The sequence below is a fragment of the Oncorhynchus mykiss genome, chromosome 10 (assembly GCF_057628025.1).
Source record: "Oncorhynchus mykiss isolate SJ-2025 chromosome 10, ASM5762802v1, whole genome shotgun sequence".
NCBI classification, from domain to species: Eukaryota; Metazoa; Chordata; class Actinopteri; order Salmoniformes; family Salmonidae; genus Oncorhynchus; species Oncorhynchus mykiss.
This window is the reverse complement of record NC_143031.1, coordinates 35,555,511-35,578,881: the sequence shown is the minus strand read 5'-3', so window position 1 is coordinate 35,578,881 and position 23,371 is coordinate 35,555,511. Positions and strand designations below refer to the sequence as shown.

General features: G+C 41.3%; 2 protein-coding genes across 2 annotated transcripts; one reads left to right on the top strand and one right to left on the bottom strand.

Annotated features, from left to right (window-relative positions):
- Positions 1–1,096: 1,096 nt before the first annotated feature.
- Positions 1,097–2,658, bottom strand: LOC110534898 (olfactory receptor 1496-like). Its single transcript, XM_021619817.3, has one exon. The coding sequence runs from the start codon at positions 2,441–2,443 to the stop codon at positions 1,469–1,471; it is 975 nt and encodes a 324-aa protein (XP_021475492.3). The 5' UTR covers positions 2,444–2,658; the 3' UTR covers positions 1,097–1,468.
- A 13,688-nt stretch (positions 2,659–16,346) lies between these two features.
- Positions 16,347–16,963, top strand: defbl1 (defensin, beta-like 1). Its single transcript, NM_001124434.1, has 3 exons — positions 16,347–16,411; positions 16,576–16,696; positions 16,803–16,963. Exons 1-3 carry the CDS (start codon positions 16,357–16,359, stop codon positions 16,822–16,824), a joined length of 198 nt encoding a protein of 65 aa, NP_001117906.1. The 5' UTR covers positions 16,347–16,356; the 3' UTR covers positions 16,825–16,963.
- Positions 16,964–23,371: the final 6,408 nt, after the last annotated feature.

Genomic DNA, 23,371 nt, shown 5'->3' with positions numbered 1-23,371 from the left:
GTGGCTCCCGATAGTGGCTAATATATGACATGATACACAATTTAATATAAAACGGAGAAAAGCCCAAGTATAGGCTATAATTAAAACATACATCAACTCGGCAAGTTCAGCCCTATAGAAGCCTCTAACTTGGGTGTCCAAATTTCATCCATGCAAATTGTGAGGGCACACAATTCAAATGTTGAATAACGATACAGCTGTTTATTCTAGCCTATTTCACTGTGGAAAAGGGTACGCCACACGTCATGTTTATATGATTTTCAGTTTGCTTCCATATGGCTAGTTTCACATTTGTCTACATGGTTCCTAAGGAAAAACAATCTAAAACAATTGCTATGTGTATTCACAATTCCCTTCTCCTAACGGACTACTTATTTTCCTAGCTCTTTTATATTGCTCTTATCCATTTATAAATTACAGTGCATGGAGAATGCTACTATTTCTGTCAGAAAAAAAGAAAGTAGATGCTTTCTCTACTGAGAAACCGGCAGGGTTGCTCGACCTTATTCAAGGTTTCTTGGCGCGTAAAGGTGGTGGGATTATGAGGGAATAAAGTGAAGGTCAGAACAGGGTTCATCTGTAGACACCTCCGCCACACCTTCATTTCTTAAATCTCCACCCTGAGCCAACGGGTGAATAGCATGCTATTCTCATGCTTAAATTCAAGGTCAGAATATGCGTAGAGATAAAAGTACATAAAAAGGAATTACTTTCCATTTGCGTGTGCTTACCCTGGGTTAGAATCGGGGCCAATGTGAATAGCGCATCAATGCAAGGGCTCCCAATCATCATTACTAACATCAGCCATTTGTCAAGCACAGTAAAACTTTCAGAAATGATCGATTACAGCCAGTCTATATTTTCCATTTTGATCATTACAAACTCTTGTATTTGTTTATACATACCGTAGATAACCCATGATTTAGGTTGATGATTGATATTTCCAAAATAAAGGAAATCACACACAAAAAACACAGTTGTGTAATCTGGTACTTTTCATTTTTATTATTAAATTGACAGAGATATCCATGAAATATATATAAGTTACAATTATTGTTCATCACTTAACAAATGTGAACTTATTCTGTCTCATTCTCTATGTACAGTAGGCCTCAGACTAAAATGTAGTCTGGTGACTGATGCGGCTGTATGCTGTATAAGATATTAAATATAAAACCCAGACTTGACTAAGAAAACCCACATGGAGCCCTTTTTTGACCAATTGTGTATTTAGATACATACATAAATGATTATAGCTAAACAAAAAATCAACAGAGGTGAAGGGCAGCTCTCTGAGAGGCTCCACCCACATCTTGATGAGACATTTACATACAGTATCTGTTTCATGTACATCTTGCAATAATTGCACGTTGCAGTTTTTCGGTGACATTGCTTTTACTTTAACAATTTATTCATTATTCATTATGAAAACTTTGTCTACAGGACTAGAACTGTGTCTAACCCATGTTTAACAGGAGGACAACCTGTTAGACACACGGCATTTTTTTAAGACATGCGTTCTGATGGCTTGATTGGCCATTCCGTAAATTGCAGGGTTTATCAATGGTGTAAGCAATGTATAGTATAGTGACATGATGAGCCGAACCATAAAAGATGTCCCACTCATGTTAAATCTACTTTGAGCTATTTCAAAAAACCCTCCAATAGAGTAGTTTATTACTGAAAGTAAATGAGGGATGCACGTTTTCAGTGCTTTGACCTGAGATTCTTTTGAGGATTTCAGACAGACCCTGAAAATGTGTGCATATGAGAATATAATCATGAGGAGCTGTGGGATCATAAGGAAAGCTATTAGCACAAGTCCTACAATACTGTGGTAAGATGTAGTAGAACACGCATTTTTCACCAATTCAAAATTGACACAAAACAATTTAAAATGTATGAACCTCCCACAAAACCTCAATCTCAAAGTGAAGCCGAAGTACATCAGAAAGAGAGAAAAGGGATATAGCCATGCCAATGCAATAAGTTTACACATCTTGGGAATAGACATGATGCTGTGATAATGTAGTGGATAACAGATGGCAACATACCGGTCATATCCCATGACAGCCAAAATATGAAATTCAACCGCTGCATATGTATGTATCCAATAGATTTGTATTAGACACCATGGCAACGATATCTCATATGTCTCAGACAAAAGTAGAATCAGAGTCGAGGGAAGAAATCCAGTGCTGCCGTATAGTCCGTTAGCAGCTAAGTTACATATGAACACATACATGGGTTGATGCAGAGCTCTCTGACAGCATATCACAGCAATCAGCAGCAAATTGAACGAGATGATCAAAATATACAACAACATAAATATAGAAAACTGCAGGTACTTGTTATTTTCCATGACAGCATACGCAGTCATGGTAAATACTGTTACAGATGTGTTGTCCATGTTTGTCTTGAATTCTGAAAAGACAAGAAACATTGCCTTTATTCAACTCTGCCTTCCGAAAGTATTTATGCCACTTGTCTATTACACATTTTGTTACATCCTGAATTCAAAATGGATGAAGTATATTTTATTCTCACCCATCCACCCACCCTATTTTGACAAAGTGAAAACATTTTTATACATTCTTTTGCAAATGTATAGAAAATTGAATGCAGAAATATCTAATTTACATAAGCTACCGTTCAAAAGTTTGGGGTCACTAAGAAATGTCCTTGTTTTTGAAAGAAAAGCACATTTTTTGTCCTTTAAAATAACATAAAATTTATCAGAAATACAGTGTAGATATTGTTAATGTTGTAAATGACTATTGTAGCTGGAAACTGCTGGAAATATCTACATAGGCGTACAGAGGCTGTCAGCAACCTTCACTCCTGTGTTCCAATGGCACGTTGTGTTAGCTAATCCAAGTTGATCATTTTAAAAGGTTAATTGATCATTAGAAAACCCTTTTTCAAGTATGTTGGCACAGCTGAAAACTGTTGTCCTGATTAAATAAGCAATAAAACTGGCCTTCTTTAGACCAGTTGAGTATCTGGAGCATCAGCATTTGTCTGTTCAATTACAGGCTCAAAATGGCCAGAAACAAAGAACTTTCTTCTGAAACTCATCATTCTGTTCTTGTTCTGAGAAATGAAGGCTATTCCATGTGAGAAAATGCTACTCCCTTCACAGAACAGCGCAAACTGGCTCTAACCAGAATAGAAAGAGGAGTGAGAGGCCCCGTGTACAACTGAGCAAGTGAACAAGTACATTAGAGTATCTATAGAGTATCAGTCTTCAACTGGCAGCTTCATTAAATAGTACCTGCAAAACACCAGTCTCAATGTCAACAGTGAAGAGGCGACTCCGAGATGCTGGCCTTCTAGGCAGAGTTGCAAAGAAAAAGCCATATCTCAGGCTGGCCAATAAAAATAAAAGATTAAGATGGGCAAAAGAACACAGACATGGACAGAGGAACTCTGCCTAGAAGGCCAGCATCCCGGAGTCGCCTCTTCACTGTTGATGTTGAGACTGGTGTTCTGTGGGTACTGCCTGTTTTTTCAAGAGGTAAAACACACATAAATAAGATAAAACATGAAATTGTCTTAATTTATTCTTCATCAAAATGACTTATTATTCTCAACAATCTTTAAATTCCACCTAGTGCAAACACTTAGTAAATAAGATCTACATTAATCTCTTATGCATTGTATGAATGTGGTAATTTGATTTGTTTAATTAAAAGCATTAAGGTTCTCCCATGTTCCGACTACCAGGGACGTCAGGGAACAATTACCTCTGAGAAGGAAGTGCATGTCATTATTCAAACTGGATAAAGAATTGTTAAAGGCCTGTTGCGGTCAAAAAGGTAATTTCCTGTGTTTTACATATATTTCCACACTATGAGGTCGGAATAATTCTATGAAATTGTGAAAATTATGTTAATACCCTTTTAGTGTACGAACTGTTTGAAAAGACCACCTGAAATTTCTACCTGTTTTGGTGGGATGGAGTTTTGGTCAAATTAGTTATTTTTAATCTTTATTTAACAAGGCAAGTCAGTTAAGAACAACTGTTTCTTTTCAATGATGGCCTCAGAACAGTGGGTTAACTGCTTTGTTCAGGGGTATAACAACAGATTTTTACCTTGTCAGCTCGAGGATTTGATGTTGCAACCTTTCAGTTACTAGTCCAACGCTCTATCCACTAGGATACCTGCCGCCCCATGTAGACCAATAAGAAAGAGAATTCCAAACCGCTCTTCCAATAACAGCTCGTTTTCAGTTTCAGTATTGAAAACAATCACAGTAAGGTACTTAAATGTTACACAAAAATGATTTGATAATGAACTAATGAAATGGCTTTAACTAGCCTTTATAAATACACTATTGCTAAATATCATTGTACCTTCAGACAACTTAGCTCCAGTGATCCCTAGTTATTGAATTAAACAATAATAACTCAACAGGAAATAATTCAAAACAAGGAAACAAATGTATACAATAAACACATTTTAAAGAAAACAATTAAAGGAGAAACCATAAATTAAGAGTTATTCAGAAAACGAAAATGCAGTGTGCATGATTTACCTGTTTCTGAGAGTCTGAGAGTTAAATAAAGGTTCAATAAAAATTCAATGAAATGTCCCTCTCAATCCAACACTGCCAGTGTTACACCTCCCCAGGTTGGCAGAAGTGAATGAAAATGTTGCATCAAGTGTCTTTTTGTTAAGACATGTGAAAACATGACGTCAGTTATTTGTGCAACATATTTGACCGATGTTGAGTATTCCAATCCCACAGGACACTAGCTGTAATCTGTGTGTTCCTAGACACACCGTGTCAATAACACTGCTGAAACAATGTCAAATATAGTAGTGACATGAAAAATATACTTAACTGCACCAATTAATTGCATTTTAATTGATCAACTTATTTATTTAATGGGAAAAACATCTTGGGACAGGATCACACACAGTGAGCAATAATTTTGTTGGTTAGGGCCCTGACATTAAAGGGATAGTTTGTTTTTAAAAAAGTTGTATCTTATGTTTGACTTAACAAGGGTGTTGTCGTTTGATCCAAACTGTTTATAGGTTCAAATCAAATACATTTTATTTGTCACATACACATTGTTATCAGATGTTAATGCGAGTGTAGCGAAATGCTTGTGCTTCTAGTTCCGACAATGCAGTAATAACCAACGAGTAATCTAACCTAACAATTCCAAAACTACTACCGTATACACACAAGTGTAAAGGGATAAAGAATATGTACATACAGATATATGAATGAGTGATGGTACAGAACGGCATAGGCAAGATGCAGTAGATGGTATCGAGTACAGTATATACATATGAGATGAGTAATGTAGGGTATGTAAACAAAGTAGCATTGTTTAAAGTGGCTAGTGATATATTTTAAATCAATTTCCATCAATTCCCATTATTAAAGTGGCTGGAGTTGATTGGTTTGGTTGCTGGTTATTGCTGGTTATTTAGAAATGTCCAGGATTTTATAATAATAATAATTACAACAATTCATTTATTTGCATAGCATATTTAATACACAGAATGCAGCTCAAAGATTTAAATAGTTGGCTAACAAACATAACAGGTCCATTTTTGGGGGAGATTCAATGAAATGTATTCAGTTTGGATGAAAAAAACAACACCCTAGGTCAGGGCAATTCATCTATATTCCTGTGGGAGCCAAGTATTGCAAGTATTCTTCCTAAGAACTATAAAAAACAGCGCGCACACACACCATATAAAACACTTAAAGATCCCCGACCAGCCTCTGAAGAACCTAATTTATTACCTCATTTACTTAACAAAAGGCTCAATAGGTAGTCCAGGTGTCCTCTGACATGGCACAAGTGGGAGTGGGTCTTTTCTCTTTTGTCCTCAATTGCTCCTCAAATGTTCCCGCAAGCAAGGGGGAGGCCGATGACATCACAGTACACGATCAGACCAACTCCTTGAATTGCCAAACACTTAATTTTTGCAGTTGTGTCTAAACTAAATTTTGTTTAAAAAAAAAATGTAATCATTGAGTGTGTTCTTTACTGTATTTGTACTTGGAATATTGTTTTTTAACTGGAAAAGTAAAAAAAAATAGCTGGAGTGGGACTTTAAGTAAAAATTCCCTGAAAACAAAGCATTTTAGCTATGATATTTACTGCCCTAACACACAGATAACATGAACCAACCAGCTACTTTTATTTTTGTGCTTTTGAATCAGTCTGAATGAAGTATACTTTGAATATATTTTCCTCAGTCATTGAAAAAGATTTCATCCTCACTCACTCTATGTACAACAGACTGTATGTTGTACATTTCAAAAACACAATGTTGACGGCTCAGTACATCACCGGGATCAAGCTTCCTGCCATCCAGGACCTCTATACCAGGCGGTGTCAGAGGAAGGCCCTGAAAATGGTCAAAGACTCCAGCCACACTAGTCATAGACTGTTCTCTCTGCTACCACACAGCAAGTGGTACCGGAGCGCCAAGTCTAGGTCCAAGAGGCTTCTAAACAGCTACTACCCAAAAGCCATAAGACTCCTGAACAGCTAATCAAATGGCTACCCAGACTATCCCCCCCCCCCCCCCCTCCCCCGCCCCCCAAAAGCTGCTACTCCTCTCTGTTATTATCTATGCATATCCACTTTAATAACCCTACCTAGATGTACATAATTATCTCAATTACCTCGACACCAGTGCCTCCGCACATTGACACATTGACTCTGTACCGGTACCCCCTGTATTTAGCCCCACTATTGTGATTTACTGCTGCTCTTTAATTATTTGTTTTTCTTATCCCTTACTTTTTTAGGTATTTTCTTAAAACTGCATTGTTAAGGGCTTGTAAGTAAGCATTTCACTGTAAGGTACACCTGCTGTATTCGGCGCATTTGACAAATAACATTTGATTTGATTTGACCTAAGCTCTCATCTACAATAAGGCCCTAGCCAGGAAGGTAATGCTATATGCAGAGGTCACAAAGCGATATAGGCCTACAGTAATTTTAACCCCCTCAAACGTGGGTTGCCATTGTTCGCATGGCCACATTGGGTACATGGCTCCCTTCTCCCTCCATCCAGTTCCATCAGAGTTACATCAGTGTTGTCTGACGGGAGGTAATTACTGCGCTGTCCTCATCTGCTTCACCCTATCCTCCAGACACTGGCCACAGAGTGCTCCATTTGGTCGGAGTGTCCTTTAGGTCTCATCAGTGTGTGGTTTTTAATTGCTTTCCAGGGGAGGAAAGTATCAAGTGGATAATGACCTCTGATAAACATGTTTATCCACTTTGCAGTTCATCAGCGATATCCCAGAAGGTACTGAGAACCCTCCAGAATGTGCACAACGTTAGAATATCCAAAATTGGATAGCAACATCTATAGTTGAAAGTTAATATGCTGTAACTCTGAAGTTACATTCTCTTCATAATGACAATGTCCATAGGTCATCTGTCAATTACTAGGAAAATCAAATCAAATCCAAACCAAATGTTATTTGTCATATGCTTTGTAAACAACAGGTGTAGACTAACAATAAAATGCTTACTTACAGGTCATTTTCCATCAATCAGTGTGCATATGTGCCCATGTTATGTGTGTGTGGACGTATGTAGTGTGTGTGTGTGTGTTGTGGTGCCAGTGTATGTATGTGTGAGTGTGTGGGTAGAGTCCAGTGTGTGTGCATAGACTCAGTGCAAGAGGTTGTGCAAAAAAGGGTCAATGCAGGTAATCTGGGTGGCCATTTGATTAGATATTTTGCGGTCTTGTTTAGCAGTCTTCTGACATAGTGGTCGAAGCTGTTCAGGGTAGTGTTCGTTCCAGACGTGGTACACTGGTACCTGCTTGCCATGTGGTAGCAGAGAGAACATTCCTTGGCTTGGGTGGCTGGAGTCCTTGACAATTTTTTTGGACACCGCTTGGTATAGAGGTCCTGGTTGGCTGACGGCTCAGCCCCAGTAATGTACTGGGCTGTAATCACCACCCTCTGTAGCGCCTTACGGTCGGGTACCTTGCAGTTGCTGTACCAATAGTGATGCAGCCAGTCAAGATGCTGTCAGTTGTGTAGCTATAGAACTTTATGAGGATCTGAGGGCCCATGTCATATCTTTTCAGCCTCCTGAGGAGGAAGAGGGGAGGGCCCATGTCATATATTTTCAGCCTCCTGAGGAGGAAGAGGGGATGTCGTGCCCTCTTCACAACTGTGTGTGTGGACCATGTTAATTTCTTAGTGATGTGGACACTGAGGAACTTACAGCTCTCAACTTTCTCCACTACAGCCACATCGATGTGGATGGGGGCGTACTCTCCCCACTATTTCCTGTAGCCCACAAACAGCTAATTTGTCTTGCTGACGCTGAGAGAGAAGTTGTTGTCCTGGCGCCACACTGGGCCCCCGTGTTGATGATTAGCATGGCGGATATGTTGTTGCCTACCCTCACCGCCTGTGGGAGGCCTGTCAGGAAGTCCAGGAACCAATTGCAGAGGGAGGTGTTCAGAGGTGTTCCTGAGATTGGTGATGAGCTTGGAGGGGACTATGGTGTTGAATGCTTAGCTGTAGTCGATGATCAGCATTCTTACATAGTTATTCCTTTTGTCCAGGTAGGTAAGGGCAGTGTGGAGAGCAACAGAGATTGTATCATCTGTGAATCTGTTGGGGAAGTATGAGAACTGGAGTGGGTCCAGGGTGTCTGGCATGATAGTGTTGATGTGAGCCATGACAAGTCTTTCAAAGCATTTCATGGCTATAGAGATGAGTGCTACAGGGTGATAGTCATTTAGGCAGGTTACCTTGGTGTTCTTGGGCACTGGGAATATGGCGGTCTGCTTGAAAAAGACCGGATCAGGAATAGGTTGAAAATGTCAGTGAAGACACTTGCCAGCTGGTCAGAGCATACTCTGAGTACACGTCCTGGTATTCCGTCTGGCCCTGCGGCCTTGCGAATGTTAACCTAGGTCTTACTCACATCGGCTATGGAGAGTGAAATCACAAAGCACTCCGGAACAGCTAGTGCTTTCATTTAACTCGGTAGGCTTGTGTCGCTGAGCAGCTCACAGCTGGGCTTCCATTAGTAATCTGCGATAAACAGATTGTAAACACAAGCCATCCGTTGAGCGTCAGAGCCAGGGCAGGAGGATTCCATTTTAATCCTGTATTCACGCTTAGCCTGTATGATGGAGGTCGTAGCGGGATTTCTTATGAGTGTCCGGATTAGTGTACCGCTCCTTGAAAGCGGCAGCTCTAGCCTTTAGCTCAGTGATAAAGTCATACTTGAGTAAAAGTAAAGATACCTTAATAGAAAATGACTCAAGTAAAACTGAAAGTCACCCAGTAAAATATTACTTGAGTAAAAGTCTAAAAGGATTTGGTTTAAAATGTACTGAATTATCAAAAGTAAATGTAATTGCTAAAATATACATAAGTATCAAAAGTACTAAAACAGACAGCACGATCTTGTTGTTTTTTAAATTTACGACTAGACAGGTGCACACTTCAACACTTAGACATCATTTACAAACAAAGCATTTGGTGTTAGTGAGTCATCGGCAGTAGAGATGACCAGGGATGTTCTCTTGATAAGTGTGTGAATTAGACCATTTTTCTGTCCAGCTAGGAATTCAAAATGTAACTAGTATTATTGGGTGTCAAGGAAAATGTAAGGAGTAAAAATAACATTATTTTCTTTAGGAAAGTACAGATACACCAAAAAACTACTTAAGTAGTACTTCAAAGAACTTTACACCCCTGCCCGTTGCTGACAGGTGGATAAAATCGGCCACACAGCCATGTAATCTCCATAGACAAATTTTGGCAGTAGAATGGCCTTAGTGAAGAGTTCAGTGATTTTCAATGTGGCACCATCATAGGATGTACTATTTATATAATATATAAATACAGTACCAGTCAAAAGTTTAGACACAAGTACTCATTCAAGGGTCTTTCTTTATTTGTACTATTTTCTACATTGTAGAATAATAGTGAAGACATCAAAACTATGAAATAACATATATGGAATCTGGTAGTAACCAAAAAAGAGTTAAACAATTCAAAATATATTTTATATTCTTCAAAGTAGCCACCCTTTGCCTTGATGATAACTTTGCACACTCTTGGCATTCTCTCAACCAGATTCACCTGGAATGCTTTTCTAACAGTCTTGAAGGAGTTCCCACATATGCTGAGCACTTGTTGGCTGTTTTTCCTTCACTCTGCGGTGCAACTCATCCAAACAATCTCAATTGGGTTGAGGTCGGGTGATTGTGGAGGCCAGGTCATTTAATGCAGCACTCCATCACTCTCCTTCTTGGTCAAATAGCTCTTACACAGCCTGGAGGTGTGCTGGGTCATTGTCCTGTTGAAAATGATAGTCCCACTAAGTGCAAACCAGATGGGATGGCGTATCGCTGCAGAAATCTGTGGTAGCCATGCTGGTTCAGTGTGCCTTGAATTCGAAATACATCTCCAACAGTGTAACAAGCAAAGCACCCCCACACCATCACACCTCCCCTCCATGCTTCACGGTGGGAACCACGCATGCGGAGATCATCCATTCACCTACTCTGCGTCTCACAAAAACACGGCAGTGGGAACCAAAAATCGCAAATTTGGATTCAACAGACCAAAGGACAGATTTCCACCAGTCTAATGTCCATTGCTTGTATTTCTTGGCACAAGCAAGTCTCTTCTTCTTATTGGTGTCCTTTAGTAATGGTTTCAATTTGACCATGAAGGCCTGATTCATGCAGTCTCCTCTGAACAGTTGATGTTGAGATGTGTCTATTACTTGAACTCTGTGAAATATTTATTTGGGCTGCAATCTGAGGTTGGTAACTCTAATGAATTTGTCCTCTGCAGCAGAAGTAACTCTGGGTCTTCCTTTCCTGTGGCGGTCCTCACGAGAGCCAGTTTCATCATAGTGTCACACACTGATCTGTTTCACCTGTTTTTGTGATTGTCTCCACCCCCTACCAGGTGTCACCCATCTTCCCCATTATCCTCTGTGTATTTATACCTGCGTTCTCTGTTTGTCTGTTGCCAGTTTGTTTGGTTCATCAAACCTACCAGCGTTTGTTTCCCTGCTCCTGACTGTTTTTCTGCTCCTGTTTTCTAGTCCTTCCCGTTTTGCCCATTCTGCCTGCCCTGACCCTGAGACTGCCTGCCGTTTTGTACCTTACCTCACAGTTCTGGATTATTGACCCCTGCCTGCCCTGACCCTGAGACTGCCCAGCAAAAAGGCACATGAAAGACTAAGATAATGAGCCAAAAGATGATGTGGTTTGATAAGACAAAAATGGAAATGGTGAAAACCAGACACAGCTCATCACCCATATAACACCATCCCTACCATTAAGCATGGTGGTAGCAGCATCATGCTATGTGGATGCTTTTCAGCAGCAGGAACTGGGAGACTGGTAAGGATAGAGGGAACAATGAATGGAGCCAAACACAGGCACATTCTTGATGAAAACCTGCTTCAGAGTGCAAACAACCTTAGACTGGGGAGAATATGTACATTTCAACAGGACAATGACCCCAAGCATACAGCCAAACCAAAGCTGGAATGGTTTGAAGATTTGAAAGATTTGAAGATTGTTGTTCACCAAGATGACTCAAAGCTGCAATCGCCACCGAATGTGATTCTACAAAGTATTTGGAAAATATGTCTAGGTTGTAGATTTGAAGGACCATTAAGATAGGGGAAAACCTAGATTGCTGTTATTAGGCCGATTGTAACCACTACAGAATGTCCGGTAAGAACAATGAAGAGGCAGTGTTTCCAGATAATGGGTGTTTATTGACGATACACACACACACACACACACACACACACTCACTCACTCACTCACTCACTCACTCACTCACTCATTCACACACACACACACACTGACCACACTTGGTTCTAAGTTCTAACCCAGTAATATCTGTAGATATAGTAGTATGGTTTCATATTATGCATGCACAAGTACAGCTAACTTGTCTTCTGAGGAGAACTCAAACAGTCCACTTGGCTTCTCCACAACTCACTGGCTAGAGGTGGGACTTACAACGAGTAACTGATAGAGAATGTCTCTGCCGCCTTCTCTGCCCAGAAACATGCAACATGCAACATGGACCTCAGCAGTGAGGGCTTGCAAGACCTCCAGGGAAGGAACAGGAGCCATCTATACCCCCGGCATGTCAGCTGAGGACACCAGGACTGGAGACATCAGGGACGCAGCGGCAGAGCTTTACAATGGTCTCAGGAATGGAGACCGCAGGACTGCAGGGCAGACAGGAAGCACCAACGGGCGGTGGTCACCGGACAGGCCGGGCCCATACAGAGTGACCAGATGAGGGCCCCGGATCAACTAGAGACTGCAGGTCCGCAACAGCAGAGCTCTTTGAGGGTGTCCGGACTGCAGATAGGGAAGTCGCCCCATCAGCGACAGGAGAGGCCCCCGGGACAGGAGTTGAGATTGGATGGATCTCCAAAGCAGTGTTGGCAGGAGATCTCAGGACAGCAGACAGCCAGAAACCCACATCAGTGACAGGAAAGGGCTGCTGGTCAGGAGCTGAGATCAGCTGGATCCTCACAGCAGTGACAGGTGGAGATCTCAGGACATGAGACAGTTGCACACCTGAACAAGAGGAAGAAAAAAGCGGGAGAGAGCTGAACCCCTGGTCCAGGTGAAACTGACTGAGTGCCCAGAGCTGTTGACTTGGGGCTTGACAGAGCTTGTGACTTGGGGCCTGACTGGGCTACAGACAGTGAACTAGGGGGTGTTAGATCTATTAGGACAGAAAGCTCCGGACCTACTGGGATAGAAAAATGGGGACCTAGTTTAGCAGGAGACTGTGAAGCCAGTAGGTGATCAGGGAACTCAGGGCTAAGGTGGTCTGGACCTACTGGGGTTATAGATTGAGGACCTAGCAGGGAAGAAGGTGAGGTGTCTCCTACATCAGGACACTGAATACCTCTGACAGGAGGGTCCCCCACTGGGACATCGGGAGGGTTCCCCACAGGGACATCAGGAGGGTCTCGCAAGGCTGGAGCTACCAGGGCACAGTTTGTAGGGGCTAGCAAGAACCCCAAGGCTCAGACTAGCAGGTTCCACCAGACAGGGACTGACAGCAGACATGGACCAAGCCACTTCAGCTGAGAGGGAACTCGCACAGAGGAGCAGGTAGAAGTATTTGGACAGCAGCAGGCTGGACGTCAAAGGTAGGAGAAGGGGGACATCTTTTTTTAGAGCAGCAGGCTGGACTAGGCATAACCCACCAGACAGGGACCAGAGATGCCAGAGCGACTTACAGAAGCAATTAGAGTTGTTCCTTGCTCAAGGGCACATTGACAGATTTTTCAACTAGTTGGCTCCGGGATTCGAACCAGTGACCGTTACTGGCCCAACACTCTTAACCACTAGGCAGCCCACAGCTAGAGTCAGATCCGAGACCGGGGCTGATGGCTACTTTGATGCTGATGGTGAGTGCTCATGCTGGCGGAGGCGCTGATGAGCAGCTTAAGGCTGGTGACAGTGTACTGGGGCTGCAGGGTGTAAATCTGCAGCACCGCCTTGATGCTGTGCTACAGCAGCTGACAGTGAGAGAGAAGGTGCATGAGAAAGGAGATGTGAAAACTGGTCAGCCCCCTCTTGGTCAGGATGGGCATCTCTTCTGGTAACCAGTGGTGGTGATCTTCTCCTCATCATAGATACTGAGCCATTCCTTCCCTGCGTCTTCTCACTGGACCTCCATGGTGTGCTGGTACGAGCCTGTGGCACGAGCCTGTGACACAAGAGGTTCAGCTGGCTGTGGGCGTGGTTTGGTTAGTGTAGCCATGAGCTGCTCCATCTTATGCTCCATCTGCTTTAGATCCAAGTAGCATCAGGTCAGAGGTGGGCTGTGGCGGAGGACCTCGGTTGTAGGCAGAGGCCTGATAGCATTCAACTGATCTTCTACCCAGTGGTCACCCCAACCAGTAGGGGGGAAGTGGCATGCCGTGTTCTGAGGCTTGTCTGTTCGTCTTCGTTCAGGGAGAGAAGACTGGGATGAGGTGGGTGCTGCTGTGTGTGGTGGTCTGTGCCATACCCCATAGTCATTTGGATGATGTGGGTGGCGAGTCTGATGGTGGGGACAAACCACATCTTGTGGAGGATCTTCTCTGTGTACTGGCATCCTTGGGCTGTAGCAGTTACAGTACTTAATCCGCCTCGAAAGGACCATGCAAAATATGGCTAAGTTATAGATTTGAGGGACCATTCAAATAGGGGACAAGTTAGGTGCTGGTATTAGGCCGGTTGTAACCACTACAGAACGTCCGGTTACAACAATGAAGAGGCAGTATTTCCAGATTAATTGTGTTAATTGAAGATCCACACACACACTGATAAGGCTTGGTCCTAAATTTCAACCCAGTAATAATTGTAAATAGTGTGGTTTCATATTATGCACGCATAAATACAGCTAAAACATGGTGCAACTTGTAACTTGTCTTCTGAGGAGAACTCACAAACTCCAACTTGTCAATATTGTCGTGTCTTTACTATCATTAAATGGAAGACTTAATAGTTTTATCAAAGATTCTCTGTAATTAGTATTACGCGATCAAACTGATTAATCAGTAACCCTAATTAACTAGGAAGTCGGGGCACCAAGGAAAATTTTCAGATTACAAAGTTATAATTTCCTAAAATAACTTTTAAGATATTTTATGTCTGATCAAATAGTCTTCTGATTAATTAATTATTTATTTTACCTCACTATAGTCTTATTCCAATCGTCGTAAATTGTTGGTTATCTGCACGAACCCAGTCTTCACTATGTCATCTATACATCAATTGTCTTAAATAATGTATTTATTACTAACTAAGTAATTCACAGAAATGCATAATCAAACAAACAAGGTAAATATGGTTACAAGAAATGATAGGGGAATGTGCCCTAGTGGGCTAAACCGGCATCGCGGCTTGGTGGACAAAAGGGGGAGTCAGCTGAGAGGTCACTACAGAGTGATAATTATAACAATTGAAATGCTAATCCTTTGCACATTAACGCTCACTCAATCGGGAACAATTGCAATCAATATATATATTTACGCTCAGTGTGTCGTCTTGATCGCTGTTGAAAAGTTGTTTCTTTTGTAGAATTGTCCGTCTCTCTCCCTCTCTCTCTCTCTGTTGTGGTTAGAGTGTATAGTTCAGAGTGACATTCATTCGTTTTGTTATAGAATGGATGTTTCGGCGGTTGTCGTTCTTCGCGTTCAATGATACCGAATTCCTAGCTGCAGACTAGTAATTAATATCAAAGACTTGTTCTTATTCTGTCGGTATCGATAGTCTAAGAGTTTAACCACGTGGTATGGTTAAAAGATTCAGCAATGGTCTGCAACCTTGGTACTCCCGTGATTAAGAGAAACATGGTCTGGTTGAGAATTTCTCAAAGTTGGGTTTTATTTGGAATTGCAGAAAAGGGACTGTCCCAGGATGCTTGACCCTAACTGGGCTCAGGGGCGGTCCTCTGATTTAGTTAAACTCAATTGGAATTGGAATTTCCTTCATTAAACAGTCCAAAATCATATTACACAATTTTACAAACAGTATCATACTCACTCATTCACATTATACAACAATTAGATGTAAACCTCATATCTGAGGCTGTTATATAAACAGCATTATGGTAATGTAGCTGCACCGTCTCCCATGAGCTTCCCCAAAATGTAACAAACGGACCAGTTCGTAGCTGGATTCTTCACCGATCTTTTATATCTTCTCCGGAACATGAAATTTGTTCGGAACTCCAGTTCTGTGAGTTGGAAGAAATTCCTTTGTTCTCTATGAAACTTCACTCTCTCTCTATACTGTGTGGCCATGAGGCAGGGTCTTCTCAGGAATTTACGACCTCTCTCTAACCACAGCAGCCTAGTTGAAGGAGGCAGGGGAGTCAGGGAGAGGGGGATGGGCTTGCTGTACCCAAAGAGGGCAACGTCATGACAATATAGAATGAGCAAAGTACATTTTATACAAACAACACATCCTATCCAGTAGTCTGGCTAACATGACTGTCTCTCACAGAGAGAAAAACATTCCCTGGAAATGATTAACATAAGGACTAAAGCACGAGTTTGAGATTAGGTGAAAAAAAAATGTTGCTCTCGGATACCGTGACACTACTGCATCATGAGCAGCCTACCCTTTGCAGTGAAGCAGTTTTACTAATGTGATTAGGAACAGTATGTCTATTCAGACATCCACATAATTCCATCCTGAGGTTCTCACAGTGACCATAGTGTTCCCTATTAAAGTCACTCCTCCCTCAAGACCAACATACAAAACAGGCCATGACTAAAAAGTTGAATTCCGTGTCAAAGTCATTGGAGTAGCAACATCATCTTCTTCAGCCACCAGAATGTCTTGTCAACGTATGGTCACTTTGGTGCTCCTGGTTTTCCTATTGCTTAATGGTAAGTTTGGATTACATTTGTGTTTACATGTCTTATGAAAATAGCACTGCTAAATGAAATGGTTATATCTCTGCATTGGTATATACAGTATATCCCATATGTTTTTCTTAGGTTTCTATTGTTTTATTGATTCCAATTTGTACTCCTTTTGGTTCGATCTTAAGTTGTGGAGGATGAGGCTGCATCATTTCCCTTCTCTTGCCCCACCCTGAGTGGAGTCTGTCGAAAACTTTGCCTGCCAACAGAGATGTTCTTTGGACCACTGGGCTGTGGAAAGGGATTCTTGTAAGTCTATATTTCAACAGTTCCACATCAAGTAAATGTATTAAATAGTGGGACACACTTTCATTTTTGAATATGTGCACTTACTAATCTATTATTTTATTTTCAGGTGCTGTGTTTCTCATTTCTAATGACAACTGAATAATTACTAGATTGTTTCTGATCAATCACACATGAAGACATCACATCCGCATGTATGGTCTTTCTTCTTATGTCCCTCCACTTGACCTTGGATTCTGTGGACTTCCTTCCATGACTTAACTGTGTGTCTGACTACCTTCGTATTTATTTGTTGCAGTTTTCTGTTTGTAACACCCCCCAAGAAATAACATATCCTACTTTGTATCTAATAGTATCACCGCCATCCTCACGGCTTAGATGATGGTGGTGGCGGAGTGGGATGATAAATACACTGGGAAACAATGTAATAAATGCATGTATTAGTGATACAGCTCTCCTGTGAGGAGTGGATGGTTAAAAGTGGATGTTCTGTTATATTGTGGTGCTATAATGGTATTCACCACTCTTGTTTGGAAGAGCTTATAAAGCATAGAGGGGCAATCTGTGATTGCTACATCCATTGTTTTTGTCAAAATGCACAAGCTCAGGACATTTGGTTGGGAATCATTGATGGACAGCCATATTCAAACTTTGCTTTTATTAATAAAGAAACATGTCTATAATGTAGGTTGTGTAAATACTGTAAGTAGGAAACAAATCCAATTGAATCCCTTTTTAGATTGAATTTTAAGGCAGCAAAATGTGAAAACTGTGCAAGGGCTATGTAGACATCCGCTAGGCATTGTTAATATCCACTCACTCTTGAATATAACTTATAAATGCCTCATGAGCTTAGTTCAACTGTCTTACCCCATCAGAACCCCAAATATAAGCTTGTTTTACCACATTGTTTGTAAACAATGCCATTGTAAACAAACGCTGTATAAACAATTCCATTGTAAGCAAACACTGTATAAAAACATGGTTAACTATCTCTCTATGAATTCGAGAATGGTTACATTTCTCCAGCCCAGCCCCATCCCTCAGCTATTTAATAATTAAGTGGCAGGGTGTCCGCTTTGTTATTCTTTGTTTTGCAGATTTTCCCTTTAATCCTGAGTTTTTTGGAGGGGTTTTATAGCAAAGAAAATACACATTTAGGATCAATTCAGAAGTCACGTTATGTCTCCTTAAAAGTATCTTCTCTGTGATAATACACATTTACCGGTAATAAGGCATGTGATAAAACTAAGCCTAGGGTTTTGTGGAGAAAAGCATTTACAGTCAGGTCCATAATTATTGGCACCCTTGATGAAGATGAGTAAAAACCCACCACTGGTGTGCGTGGCCGAAGAGCTCTATTTTCATGTCATCTGACCATAGCAGCGGTTCCAAGCCGTGTGCCATTGCCGTTTATAAAACTCCAGCTGGTGCTATCGTCAGATGACATGAAAATAGAGCTCTTTGGCCACACACACCATTGGTGGCTTCGGCGTCAAAAACGGAAGCATATGCAGAAAGTACCTCATACCTACGTTAAATATGGAGGAGCATCTTTAATGTTATGGGGCTATTTTGCTTCCACTGGTCCTGTGGCCCTTGTTAAGGTCAACGGCATCATGAACTTTACCAAGTACCAGGACATTTTAGCCAAACACCTGGTTGCCTTGGCCACAAGTGGATCTTTCAGTAAGACAATAACCCCAAGTACACAAAAACATCCACCATTTTTTAAAATTGAGCACAGAATCAAAATGTTGGAATGGCTAACTCAGTCTCCAGACTTGAACCCCATTGAAAACCTGTGGCTTGAATTGAAGAGGGTAGTCCATAAGCACAGACAAAGGATAGACAAAGATCTGGAAAGATTCTGTACGGAAGAATGGTCTAAGAGCCCTCTCAATGTGTTCCCCACAAAAAGGCTCAGTGTCGTTATCCTCTCAAAGGGAGGGTGCTGGAGTACTGAAACGGGTGCCAATAATTATGACCCCTATAGTATCAGATTTATTTTATTACTTGTTAAACAAAATCTCTTTCTCTGAACAATTGTATTAGTATAAAAAAATGTAATTTTAGAACAATGTTGAGCATGTGATATAGCTCAGTATTTGTATTATTTATTTGATACAGTATTGTTTGCTCATATTCATCAAGGGTGCCAATAATTATGGACCTGACAGTACAAAGAAATGTAGAATCCTCTATATTTAGTACTGTTTCAAATATTTGTTTGCGTTGTTTAACATGAACATTATCTTGCATCTCAACTTTGTCTGAGATTCTCTCTCGGGACAGAGTGGTGGAGTAGCAGGTAGGCCTAATGGGATGTGCACGCCTGATTGAGGGTGTTTTAACTGCACAGGCACTCATCTGTTCATGGAGAGGGTGGTATCTTTCTGGTTTGGATTTACCAGTAACGCAACTATTATGCTCAGTATTTTTATAAGCCTAATGAATAAATAATTTAAAATTAAGACTTACATTATAAATATAATACAAAATGCATTGGGGCTAGAAAAGTATTTAAGCCGCTATCTGGCAGGCTTCTGGAGATTGTCCTGTTAGGGTGAAGGAAGCAAAGGTGGCAAGAATAAGGGCTGTCCAGCATGTCTCCTATCCGGAGGAAATGACAAGAGTGAAAGAAGGGAGTGACGTTGAAGAGGCATAGGTAGCAGGGTTAGAGCAGGGGTCTCCAAACTTTTCTAGCATGAGAGCTACTTTAAACAAATGTACATGTCACAAGCTACTCATTGTTTTCTAGCTCCTCTGCCCTGCAACTCTTCCCCTGGTCCTTGGTGTACAAGAGGAAGTAGTGCACTATGTTTTCTGTTAATATACCTGGTCAAATAATGGTTAATAAACAACTAAGGGGCTCCTATAAAATCAGTGATTTTTTTTGCAGATTCTTTTTAATATTTTCCCAAATTAGGTTCTCCTGTTTTGAGAAGAAAAAAAATGTCAATCTCGAAATTATAATTGTTCATAAAGAAACAACTCAATTGGATGTTTTAAGTACATTTCAATGGTTAAATCACATCAGAATATAGTTTTTTTTTGGTCTGGAAGAAAACAAACAAATAGATTTTTGAGTGTAATTCCAATTTAATTTAAACTACTGGTAGTTCGCAATCGACCTGTTAGAGACCCCTGGATTAGAGACATTAGTGAATGTTCCATGCCAACAGAGGGACCCTGACATGTTGCATGTTAAGAAGGTGGACTTTGTATTGTTTATGGCAGTGATTACAAACTGCACAGCATAAACAGAGAAAATCAGAGAAAATAGGAATCAACGCTAGTGCGGCCAGGTGTATTTTTGGGGCTCAGGGAATTTACAGCAGAGGCATTTAGCCTAGGCAGCTGATAGTGGGTGCTAGATCTGCACTATTGTTTATGATTGATGTGCACAGCCGGTAATACTCTCCTGTCCCCTGTGGACCAGCTTGTACATAAAGCATCTTCCATTCAGGCAGCAAAGGCATGATTTTCCACTTTAACTAGCTTAAAATTGCAGGCCGTCTGGGAAAAAAATGTGTACTGTCTTAATAAAACACAATCTTCCACCACAATTTTCGGGATTTCGGACAACTTACCCTTAGCTGAACGTGGTGTGTAACATACTAAGTTATCAGAAAATGGTGATGGACATTTTTGTTTTATTAATAAGACAGCACACATTTCTTTTCAGATGGCACGTCATTAAAGCTAGTTAAAGAGGAAAATAATGCCTTTGCAGCCTGAATGGAGGATACTTTATTTATGAGCAGGTCCACGGGGGACACTAGTGTATTACTGGCTAGGCACATCAATCTTAAACGATAGTGCAGATCTAATGCCCACTATCCTGGCAACGAATGTTCCGCCCTCACAGGCCTCACAGGCAATACAACTTTTCATGATGTAGTCCACCTTAAAACCCCACCAAAGAAGAAGAAGCTTATGGAGCTCTCCTAGAACAGTGGTTCCCAAACTAGCGGTTTGAAAATAAAATGTGTCTCCTTGCCTATGTAACAGACATATTTGGGAAACTGAACGAACTGAACGCAAGGATGCACGGGAAATACAAAATAATTCTATAGATGAGTAAATTAAATTGAACAGCTGATCAAGCTGTCATGTGACCAAATACTGCAGACAACACATTCACTGGTCACAATAAAGGAATTTTGGTTCTTGACTAAAAGGGAATACTATGCCATCTCCCTCCGAGCATTTATTCAATGCACTGATTCAGTACTCTCGCCTGCATTAAAAACAAATCAATCCAGGTTGGATGTGACAGGAGAGATGAGGTGCGCACTGTTGACCACACCCCCTGATTTAGAGAAGCGCCGAAGCAACATGCATCAAGGACACCCATCTTATTAGTGATGGTGAGATAAGAGAAATTGTCAGACTAATTTGAAATTGACTGTAATTGCCCCACATTAAAAGTATATGATGGTGAGTTTAGAATACAATCAGAAATACTGTTTGAATGTTTTGAAATTGACTGCAATGACCCCAATTCAAAAAGTAAACATTGCGGTTAATTACATAATTTTCAAATGGCTGGGGTCGGTGAATTTTCAGATATCAAAATAGGGTCGTTGGCCAAAAAAGTTTGTGAACCTGTCTCACCCTGATCTGTTTCATCTGTCTTTGTGCTTGCCTCCACCCCTCTCCAGGTGTCACCCATCTTCCCAATTATCCCATGTGTATTTATACCTGTGTTCTCTGTTTGTCTGTTGCCTGTTCATTTTGTTCCTCAAACCTACCAGTGGTTTTCCCCTTGCGCCTGCCTTGTCTATGTTCCTGGTTTCTAGTTTTCCCGGTTTTGTCCTTTCTGCCTGCCCTGACCCTGAGCCTGCCTACCATCCTGTACCTTTGCCCTCTAATCTGGACTACCAACCTCTGCCTGCCCTTCCCTGAGCCTGCCTGCCGTCCGGTACCTTTGCCCCACTATTCTGGATTACCGACCTCTGCCTGACCTGAGCCTGCCTGCCGTCCTGTACCTTTGCCTGCCCATGTTCGAATTAATACACTTTTGTTACTTCGACATTATCTGCACCTGGGTCTTACCTTCAAACGTGATATAACCCCTGTCCTAGAATTTCAAGGACAGGAGTTTCAAGGGAATAATTTTGCACGCCCAATTTGTCAGTTTTTGATTTGTTAAAAAAGTTTGAAATATCCAATAAATGTCGTTCCACTTCATGATTGTGTCCCACTTGTTGTTGATTCTTCACAAAAAAATACAGTTTTATATCTTTATGCTTGAAGCCTGAAATGTGGCAAAAGGTCGCAAAGTTCAAGGGGGCCGAATACTTTCGCAAGGCACTGTATATTGCTTACAAAGACAAGCTACATTTGCGTGATTCAGCTTATTCCTCATTCATAATCAATTAATCATTAACATTTATTATCATTCATGTGACCGACCAAAACTGGTTCATGCATGTGACAGACCAATACCTCTCCAGGCTTCTTCTCTCCAAGCTGAGACCTTGAAACTGAGATATCCCTTTCGTTCTCAAAACAAGATTCTTGGCATACTGCCAAATTGTAGATACTGATAGTGAGTTCAAACAGTCACTTGCTTGAACACGGAAATGCACAAACACAGAACAAAGAAATTGGTTATTAGAAAAGCACAAACATAACATCCATCACACATATTTCTTAAATTATTTTAGATTCATTCTGACTATTTTGAGTAAGTGATACTGGCTTTGATCCTACGGTGTCTCATGGGGGACAAACATCGGTAACTGCCACATCAAACCACACCCCCAAGACTGAAATCATAATGTCATGACTATAACTACTGTTCCCCGAGGGAGGGAAACGAGATACAACATACCATGGGGAGTTGCACTCTCGCGACTTTAGTTGAAGGATTGAAAATCTAAAAAAGGCCAATGAAATCCACACCTTGCTGGAAGCTCCGCCTTCCACAAGTGATAAGCGTGAGGCTCAGATTAATTCCTTCAATTCAATACCTCTCTTCACCAAGCACAGGAACGGGCAGTGTGGTGGCAAACATGTTTTGTACCTTGTTTCCCTCCTTCAAGTAACAGTAGTTAAAGTCATAACGTTATGTGTTATGTTCCCTTTCAGTCAACTTCGGTACAACATACTATGGGTAAAAAGAATCACGCACCAGATACTAAAATGAAACAAAGCATCGCAGACCACCCAGACCTGACCCTGCAAGATGAGACAGTGTGGGTATTGCGCACAAGTCATGGTGCCTAGTCACTTTCCCCTGTCCCAGCTGTGAGCACACTGGGAGCAGTGACATCAAAGTGATAAAACCTCACAAAAGTGTGTGGTGATGGCCAACTCGCCGCATCTCAAATATCTCCTATAGTCAACCCTTAAAATAACACAAGACGCTGCCAGACCCTGGTGGAGTGGGCGTGTACATCAATAGATAACACTTGCCCCTTGCTGCTATATGCCAGCTCCAATGCCTGCCTCTTATACAGCGTCAATGTGGACGAATAGTAGCAATCACGTTCGGAGGTAAACCTCTATTCCCGAGATTGGACCTCTCAGATGCCAAGAACCACAGACCCCAAAATCTCTGGCCGAGGGTGCCAAACCTGCCTGTGTGCCTGGGATAATTGATCCCTTGCACAGAGGGAGTTGCCACTGGACCCCACCCATCATGAATAGGATGCATAAATCATGTTA

Bases quoted from the DNA above. Each gene is read 5' to 3' on its own strand.
- LOC110534898 (XM_021619817.3), bottom strand. From the start codon at position 2,443: ATGTTTCTTGTCTTTTCAGAATTCAAGACAAACATGGACAACACATCT.
- defbl1 (NM_001124434.1), top strand. From the start codon at position 16,357: ATGTCTTGTCAACGTATGGTCACTTTGGTGCTCCTGGTTTTCCTATTG. The intron at 16,412-16,575 runs GTAAGTTTGGAT...TTCGATCTTAAG, and splicing joins GGTTTTCCTATTGCTTAATG to TTGTGGAGGATGAGGCTGCA. The intron at 16,697-16,802 runs GTAAGTCTATAT...TTTTATTTTCAG, and splicing joins GGCTGTGGAAAGGGATTCTT to GTGCTGTGTTTCTCATTTCT.